Here is a 9937-nt window from a genome sequence, read left to right as displayed (position 1 = left end):
TCTCTCTCTCTCTCTCTCTCTCTCTCTCTCTCTCTCTCTCTCTCTCTTTCTCTCTCTCTCTCTCTTTCTCTCTCTCTTTTTCTTCATTCTCGCGTCAATAGCGCGCAATGAACCACGTCAAATGAGAGTGAAAACGCGGTCACGCTCGACCGGCTCAGCGATGGTGTGAATCATCGACAACGCCGACTTCTCAGGTCTCAAGAAGCCCACGCAGTTCGACGCGTCCCCGTTTTCCTTCTCGCTCTATCTCGCGCGCGCGTACTCCCGTTCATTCTCTGATCTATTCCGTTTCGTTCCTCGTCTTTTTCATCTTTCTCTCTCCCCTGAAGAACAACCCTCGGATTCCGCGCGCGCACCACCTACGCAGTGAGCGTTGACAGTGTGGAAGGACGGTTAGTATCATGCCGCGATATCACGATCTTATTGTTAGAGACGAACGAATGCGACGTTCGACAGTGTTCTCGCTAGAACACATTCTGGAGCGATGCTCGAGGCACGCTCTTGAGCGAGTCTGAATGGGAAGCCCTCGCTCCGGACGCTACGATCGTTTGGAAGCTCCACTGTCACTCCCTTGGGAGCGAGATACGCTCGGGCGGACGCGCAAACCCAACGACTCCGGTTAACGAAATACTCGTCTTCTTTTACACGAGGATGATGAAACCGGTATGATTTCGGCGAGCGGAAAGTGACCTCTATGTTTATTCGCGACGATCGTTTTGGGATGCTTACTGCTTTTCCCTCCTTATTTACACGCGTCGAAAATTTCATTCAAGGAGAAAGTACCGGTTCGAATCCCTTCTTATACCCAGCGAGAATAATATAAGTAATCCTGCTTGCAGGACACAGAAAGGAATTCGAGTTTTGTTACATCGACATGCACAAATCTGAATGAAATAATTATATTTATTTATTTATGTTTATACGGATTGATGTTTCGGAGAAAGGATTTCCTTAATTGTTCAGCTGGGAAAATTGCATTGCGATTTTCGTTAACCGGAAAAAGGATATGATCGGCGTGATTTAAGGGCAGCTCGGATCTCTCGTCGAACGCTCCTTCCGCATCCTTCACCGATCGCGAAGTTACGCGGAAGTGAAGCGAGCTAGCTTTTCACGGGATTTGCTTTACGCGCAATTATACTTTTACTACGATGCATACCCCGATATCGAAATCATACGCGAGTCGAAACGCAGACTGCCGCCAGTGAGTCAACGCCAAGTGATCATGCGTAAACAATTCGTAATGTTGTATATCAGATGTCTACAAGTGAAACTGACATTCCTCAATCTCCTCCGACATCGAGTTAGAAAGAGCGATCGTATTCTGCATAAAATATGTATATAACAATTCAGTTTGAATTGTATATAACAATTCAGTTTGAATTGTATATAACAATTGCAATACTTGAAAAAAAATCGTGTCTCCAACTGCAATAAATGTCATTTTTGAATGTATGTATTATCCCGTTGCCGAACTTTTTATTGGCTTTTTGTTAATCTTTTACTAGCTTTTCATTACTAAAGAAGAAATAGTAGATAAAATATGAAATGATGAATTAGATAGGGCTAAAAGATAGTTGTTATCGAAATAAATATGGAAAGAAAAAAGGGCTAGAATTATAGGAAAAGTAGATAGGGTTAAGTAGTATGGTTACATGGAAGGTATGAGTGAATTAAGTTACTTTGTAAACCACTTCTTGCTGCTAAACCATAAGCTAAAATTAATAAAGATTGATTGATATTAGCTTTTATTGACATTCTTTTCAATTATCCAGAGGCGGCAGAATAGAAAATCCTCACGTATAGTGACGGGGGAGGTAAGCAGGCGAGTTTTAATTTTTTGCCGTAACACGGTAAAAATAACAATTTTATTTATGCAAACTTTTCAAATATATAATATATATTTAAATGCATTTTTATATATTATTATATATTATATATTTATATATATTTTTTTAAATATATTTAACGTTTCAAATTAATAAACTTTAGTTAAAGACGAGGTGAAATACTTAAAGATTTAATATTTGGAATTAGTACAAAAGTGCAAACGTTGCAGTACGTTCTGAATTCTTCGAAATTCACCAACCAACTGATCTAAATCCAGTTTTTTTGTCATAACATGATGAAGATGTAGAATTGCAATGTTATTAAGATGATCTTGCAACATTGTAGAACGTAGATAATTCTTCAGTCGCCTTAAACTGGAAAAACTTCGTTCATTAGTGCAAGTGGAACCTGGTACAGTCAGGAAAAGCTGAAATATTCTGGAACGAGCACACCAGGCATTTTTCTCGAAGAATGTTACTACATCTTTCACATGTCTCAGTTAAACATTTTTCGCTGTTAAATTTCTTACTAAAAAAAATGTCAAGCTAAAATTCACACTAAAAAATGTCACGTATGGTATGTACCATACTGACCATACTGGTGCTGCTACCTCTGCAATTATCTGCGTTTTACATATAAATCGTGATACATGGAATTTATTTGACATTTAATTCATTATTAATAAATGTAATAGGTGTAATCTTTATAATTATGAAGATTTTTTAATTTTAACATCGAATTTTCTGAAATATAGATTAATATAGATTATCGTCCAAAGTGACTATTTAAATGCAGGACAACGCTGCTGATTTTTATCCGAATATTGGAAGAAAGATCGCAGAGTGCGAATATTGATTTTACAGTCCTCACATTTAAATTTGCTTCCCTGGTTTGCCGATCGATCCCGAGAAATGCTACCGGTCCATACGTTCGTGAGATACGAAAGATACTGAAGCGAGAACACTGTCTTTTGTCGACGTCGTCGTTCGGTTATCCTCGTGACGCGTAAGACGAGTCGGGTGACTCTTATCTCGTAGAGCACCACTCTCGCGACGATAAACAAAATCCACGCCATCGCGTATCGGCTTTCGACATGTTTCCACCAGCGCCCCGATCGAGAGGCTTCTTCTTTTATCTCTCCTCGCGACTATTTTGCCAACGTCAACTGTCGATCGCCATCGCGCGTATTGAAACCCTTGATGCACAAAAATATCACCGGGAATGTTGGAAATTGTCATAACGGCTAGTATTTTTATTTAAAAAACTTGATAAAATATTACATTTGCTGTTTTTACTAGATTTATTACTTGTATTGTCTGTATTAATCTAATTTCAGTTTAAAAGTAAACGAAGCGTGTCCGTTTGATTACAACGAAAATTGTTTCTTTCGTTATCGGACAGACGAGGATAAAAACGTTATGTGTTAAGCTTGCTTAATGAGTGAGATGGTACTGTCGAACGAGTTCCAAATAAAGTTTTGCGGGGTCAATCAGCCTTATGTCGGTGAAGTTGGCATATCAATTTCCAGCAAATCAAAAATAAAAGGGAATTTTTGTCGCATGCAGTCAAGTTCTATAGTTCCTGATATTTTTTAGTAATAATTCTGGTGATTTTATCCAAAAGCAGTCGATTGAAAAAATGATCTGCTAACTTTTCGTAGCAGATCATTTTCTAGCAAATCAAAAATAAAATGGAATTTTCGCGCACAGTCGAGTTCTATAGTTCCTGATACTTTTTAGTGATAGTTCTGGTAATTTTGCCAAAAAAAGTTCATTGAAAAAATGATCTGCTAGTTTTTCGTAGCAAATGTCTACTATACAATTGTGATATGCTGGTGCTCTTTTCGAGATCTACGTTATAGTTCTAGTACTTCTCCATGTATTTCAGAATTCTTCTGGAATACTTACATGAAGGAGTACTAGATCTATAATATAGAATTCAAAAAAAGAGTCCCGAACTTAAGTAATGTACTATCACGATTATATGGGTGAAGTATTGATAAAAATTGTTAATAATTATTCGAAAATTGCTAAAACTCTTCTGAAATACATGGAAGAGCACTTGAACTACAACGTAGGCCTCGAAAAGGGCCCAGAACTCACATTGATGCATCAGCATGTTACAATCGTATAGTAGAGACGTTGATAAAAATTGTTAATAATTATTCAAAAATTGCTAGAAACTAGAACTTTTCTGAAATACATGGAGGAATACTAGATCTATAACGCAGGACTCGAAAATAGCCCCCAACTTACAGTAATGTATTAGCATATCACGATTATATGGATGAAGTATTGATAAAAATTGTTAACAATTATTCGAAAATTGCTAGAAGCTGAAACTCTTCTGAACTACATGGAGGCACTAGAATTGTAACGTAAGCCTCGAAAAGAACTCACGTCAATGCACCAGTATATTGCAATCGTATAATAGACGTTTGCTACAGAAAACTAACAGATCATTTTTTCAATGGACTTTTTTGGCATAATTACCAGAACTATTACTAAAAAGTATCAGGAACTATAGAACTTGACTGTATGCGAGAAGAACTCCCTTTTATTTTTGATCTGCTAGAAAATGATCTGCTACGGAAAGTATTAGCAGATTATTTTTTCGACTGTTTTTTGTATAAAATTACCAGAACTATTACTGAAAAGCATCAGGAACTATAAAACTCAACTGCATGCAACAAGAACTCCCTTTTATTTTTGATCTGCTGGAAAATTATATTCCAACTTCACGGACACGTCAGTCTTTCGATCGGTCGCTTCGAGATACATACACAGTCGATGTACAGTTACGCGCACTGCGTGCGTTTTGCATATCGTTTTACCATATCCACGATTTTTTTCACAGCTCTAGACTCTATTTCATAAAACTGCATAGGTACTGGTAATAAGAGACGGACGATATTGCAGGTGATAATACTAGGCAATTACGTCTAGAAATTGATGTTGCTTTACCAAATTCCAAGAGTCGCAGTTTTATAAAACAAAAATCCAGTAGGTGTCATATTCTTTAATTTTAACACTTAAATCGAAGTCGATTCCTGAGATTCATTGTCAGTGACAATAAATCTTGCTCTTTCTTATTTATACTATCCTTCGTATGTGTTTTAATAGACTATAAATTAATAAAATCAATTTTTTATCATATATTTTAAAGTGCAACCAGAATATCTCAAATCCCAATCAGTCTCAAAGACACGTTTTTGTTTAACACGTCTCGTTTCGCTCCGAGTCATTACCGTGGACAATCATAATGATCTTTATATATATATAAAGTGTGTGTATATATATATATACACACACATATATATATATATATGCATATGTATATGTATATATACATATGCGACACGAATACATGATCCTAGCGTGTCGAATGACATGAGAAACATGAGCGAACTCGTTAAGCGTCTGTCAGTTTTCGGTTTAAGGGTTAAATCCCCTGTCGAATTCCCGCGGTGATCTGCGGGAGGAGCGAGCGAGAGAAAGAGAGGCTGTTTCGTGTAGTGAGAACATGTCGACGACGGAGAACGGTACCACTGGCGGCGCGCAGAGCAACGGCATCAAGACTCTATCGTCGTCATCGTCCTCGTCATCCACGGTGTCGTCCACGACATCGTCGGGCATCTCTCCATCATCTGGCGGACGTGTCGGCCTATCCAACAACAGCAACTCGTCCTTCCTCTACAGCAGTAGCACGCTGCTGAACCGGGAGAAGGCGCGGCAAGTGCCGCCGCCGACTCTGCCCAGGTCGAGCTTTAACGCCGGCTCGAACGGCGGCAGCTACAAATTCAGCCTGGAGAAACTCGCCCTGAGGCAGAAGATACTGGATGGGGAAAAGGCGAACGGCGAGTCTAGCTCGGTAAGCGAGACAACGTGACGATCATTGCGACATAAAATCCCGCAAGTCGATACTACTTCGCCGCGCCATAGGTCTTTGACAATCATTACACATTTCTCTTTATGAAGCTACTCTTCTGTGTCTTATTTGTTCTTTTTTTTTTTGTTCCCCGTTACGCTGGGCGAATATTGTATGAAGTAACTCTGCGTTAACGCCATTCAAAGGATGGTGGGTAAAATAGGCTGATTTCTGCCTAAAAAGTATAACGTTAGTTATACATGTAATCTTATGTTTTTTGGGTCGTTGAATACAATGGTAGCATTTTTATCTATCTAAGAGTCAAAATAAGTCAAAAGTTTTAATAGTACAATAATTTACTTACAATTAGTGACGATTTTGTTCCAATTATTTAATTACTTGTATTATAGTTTAGTTTTATAACTTTTTTTTTACTGAAGACTAAGAAAATACTTCAAAATAAAACACTTCAGAAATGCTAAAATACTTAAAAAGATAGTTTTTATCCTATTTTTATATATCTTGTTATCTCAGCCCAATTTTTTCGCGATTTCCACCATTTATAATTTAAGAAACTGATCTTTATTGTACATAAAATTAAAAATTAGCTTCCGAATTTGGTTCTAGAAAGTATCGATTAATTTTTACATATTCTGATCTGGAATTTGCACACGTGTATATTTATACAGGGTGTTCGGAAATTTAACCGACAAACCTTCAGAGATTGTCAGAGGCACTATAAGGATCATTCTTTGCAAATGAACCTGGGGTCGGAAACGTGTCGTTACATCGCTACTGTTTATGAGCGATGTCATGCAGGAGGGTGTCTTAGAGCAAGTGCTCGAAGTGTCGTCCCCCATGATCTTTGCACAGACGATAGCTCCGAACTATGGACCGGCGGACTCTGCACTCTCAGAAAAGAATTCTAGATACAATACTATTAGGATCGAAATAGGGCCAATCATATTTAGTATTGAAAGAAGAATATTTTAATCTTAAATAAAGGAATTCTTAAATTAGACTTCTAGAAAAAAGAATATTTTAATCTTAAATAGAGATATTCTTAAATCTAGAATAAAATAATCTTGATGCTATCCCTCTAATTTTCTCAGAATTATTCTAGATTCAAGAATTCCTCTATTTAAGATTAAAATATTCTTCTTTTAATACTAAATATGATTGGCCTTATTTCGATCCTAATAGTATTGTATCTAGAATTCTTTTCTGAGAGTGTGGCGAACACGCTAGGATCGTCTTTGATTTCACCTTGCTCAGAGCATTTGCCGCTGACATTTCCGACGTCGTAGAGATGTAATAACGCGTCCTCAGGTTTATTTGCAAAAAAATGATTCTTATGGTGCCTCCGACAATCTCTGAAAATTTGAATTTCCGAACACTCTGTATTCTAGCGCTCTGTGTGGATTGACATTTATAATAGTTTAATTACTATAGTAGTTTACTATAAGAAACGTATTCTCATAGAACATAACACCAAAGAATACTACGAGTTAAAGCTAATTTAAATATAAATAGTGTCCGTACCTATCTAAATCATTTGCGAGGGAAAGACGCAAGTTTTTATCGCCCAAGCTTTAATCCTTGATCCATATAAAATTGTGTGTTAAGTTCATTGAACTTATGTTGTGACTTTTATGCACTGCATCTCGCTTCAATTGATGATGGCAGATTCTTCAAAGTTTAATTTGTAAAAAGACGGAATAGATTTTTACTGTTTAAAACTTATAGATGCAAATCAAATCTGTTAAAATAGTGGGAATATCTTTCAGAAGTTTAGATAAATATTCATAGTGAGTCACGATATAGTTTTATTCTAGAAAACAAAGCTCGTGAAATAGTTACTTAACGAGCATTATCCTAATTTATGACCTTTAGTACCAACTTTTCGTTTTAAAAGTTTTCAAGAGGACTGATTTCCGCCAGAAAATTTCCATTTTCAAGGAAATATATATTGACGAATTTTAAACTATTTTATCGGAATTTTGCTGTCAAATTCTTATCGAATATTTCGAATGTTATATTATGACTGCGACATTCTTGAATAAAGTAGCAAATTAGAATTTATTAGTTTTATAATAAACCAAAGTTAAAACCGAAATCTTACGAATTATAATTTCCTACAATATGGTAATAATTGAAGACTCACTTTTTTCAAATACTTATCGCGCACGTGAGATAATCTCGATTTGAGAAATTACTCACTGTCGAGCACCACATGACCAAAGGTCTCTCTTGCTTTTCGGGCCGAGGGATAGTTCAGGTTCAGGGACGCTAAATCGAGGATTTCACCCTCAATGAAAATACACTGTAATTCATGAGTCATACAAAGCGCAGACCGTGTGCACTTCGTATTCAAATCGCGAGAAAGAGTATTTCTTTGCTCTTATTGCGTTTGTTGATGTCGCCATTCAAAGTGTTAAAATTTTAAAGATTATTTTTTGAATTTAACCTGGAGCTTAGACAAAAAAGATATACAACTGAAATTAGTTTGTATGTGTAGTTGAAATTGGTTGAAAATTTAAAAGATACAAGTCACATATATAGAAGTCAGATAAACAGTCAACGACAACTTGTTTCGATATTAAAATATATACAATCATGTAAACAAGTATATAATACTTTCAAGAGTTCATGAGAATTATCAGTCACGAAAATGGCTCGTTGTAAAAAGGAAGTAGGCAGGAAGAATAGAGAAAAGGGGAAATGTAATAAGGCGCGAGGGCACGCACGATAGTGAAATGATAAAAGTATCGTTCAATCGTCTCAGCCCTGAAGAGAAGGGTCGACGAGCTCTCGCCAAGTCTAATCGATCTGACACATTTTTACGAATGAAAGAACGGCGATATCCTCTGGCGATAAACTGTCAGTCTGTGCCAAAAGAGAGAGAAACTTGCGGAGAGAGCTCGAACAATTCTGCCATTCAAGCCTGCCGGAGATATCCAGAGAAGTTATAAATTTTTTTTCTTTCTATTGCGACACAATTCGACTTTGTTCTCCGCGATGAAACGATGTTTTCTCGTTCGACATCAAATACATTTCACGTCAATATATTTCGTGCTGCGATTTTTCGTCTTGCACACGTACGAAACATTAATTTAATTACTATATAATTTATGATATAAATAACTTATTATTCGAGATTAAAGGAACTGAGTTTTATTAGCGAGAAACTCTCTTTTCTACTTGTTCTTAAATAGACTTTTTTTACATTAATATAATTAATATATAACATTAAGTTTTCACAATTTTATTTAGCCAAATTGTAAAGCTTTTTAATTTTAAATATTAGAGGTAGAACGAAAACTAGGACATACATTTCAAAATGACATTTGTTATTTACAAGCGCTTCTTGTACACGTAATTTTTGTTCTCCGGACGTGGTAGCTAATTACGAAGCAACGCAATTAAAAGTTGATACGACGCAATTAAGAGATAATTCAATGACATTTATAAAACGATCCAGCAATTCTCGTTACTACCGAAATAACGCAAAATAATGTCGCGGATAAAAAATAGTGAAATTAGACGGAATTACATCGACAGCACGTGGGCGGCAAAGTCGATAATAAATTCGCGTCATGCGCCATCCTTTTTCGAAAGGGCGCGCTAATTAAGGAAAAGTTCGTCCCCTCGATGTCCAGGTCGAGGACACGTGCACGGCGTACGACGCATTAACGACTGTCTTAAAGGCCAACAAACGCGCGAACTAGTGCGTTATTGCGAGCTGCGTTGCGCAATTGGTATTGTATGTCATTCACCGAAGCGGCATTGTCGCAGCGCATTGTCCGGCGATTCGCAAACTACTTTCAGCCTCAAGCGCATTCCGCGCGGCTCACCCAACTCTGAATCTTATAAAAGCGAACTCGTCTGAAATTCGGATGCTCGTCTTCTTGATAATTAGCCGATTTGATGTATTTATATCGTGCCGGGTTTTTTATTCCAGTCACCCTCGAGCTGCCTTTTACTCCTTTCCGTATTTCTTTTATTCCTAGTTTTTATATGTCATTTTTCTTATCTATTATTTCGTCACTTTGATTGTCTTAAAATAGCAAGATGCTTTCTACGTTCTTTTCTTGATGCAATATTGCTTACCATAATTAAGGTATCCTTTTGACATGCATGTAATCGAATCGTCGCGATTCGATAAGGACTGTCGTCGGCTGCTTTTATTGTGGGATACGCGCTCCCTCGTCCGTCAACGGTGTCGCATAATGAATCGAATCAC

The 9937-nt window shown here is 37.0% G+C and overlaps 1 protein-coding gene across 12 annotated transcripts in view; it reads left to right on the top strand.

Moving 5' to 3' along the window:
• The window catches only part of LOC112452812 (septin-7), a 74175-nt gene that overhangs the window by 18807 nt on the left and 45431 nt on the right, over positions 1–9937 (top strand). For 4 of the 12 annotated variants that reach the window (XM_025013228.1, XM_025013227.1, XM_025013226.1 and 1 more), the window contains exons 1-2: positions 19–392; positions 5254–5697. The exons of 2 other annotated variants lie outside the window; for them this stretch is intronic. In XM_025013228.1, the coding sequence (XP_024868996.1) occupies positions 5350–5697 (348 nt within the window). In that variant the 5' untranslated portion in view covers positions 19–392; positions 5254–5349. Of the gene's footprint in view, positions 1–18; positions 393–1969; positions 4830–5253; positions 5698–9937 lie in introns of those variants that run through there. 6 more of the 12 variants (XM_025013225.1, XM_025013223.1, XM_025013220.1 and 3 more) reach the window with 3 other exon arrangements.

This window comes from Temnothorax curvispinosus, unplaced genomic scaffold (genome assembly GCF_003070985.1).
Source record: "Temnothorax curvispinosus isolate PA1 unplaced genomic scaffold, ASM307098v1 QBEX01003693.1, whole genome shotgun sequence".
NCBI lineage: Eukaryota > Metazoa > Arthropoda > Insecta > Hymenoptera > Formicidae > Temnothorax > Temnothorax curvispinosus.
Note: the sequence above shows the minus strand (reverse complement) of the source record. Positions and strands in the feature narration are given on the sequence as shown.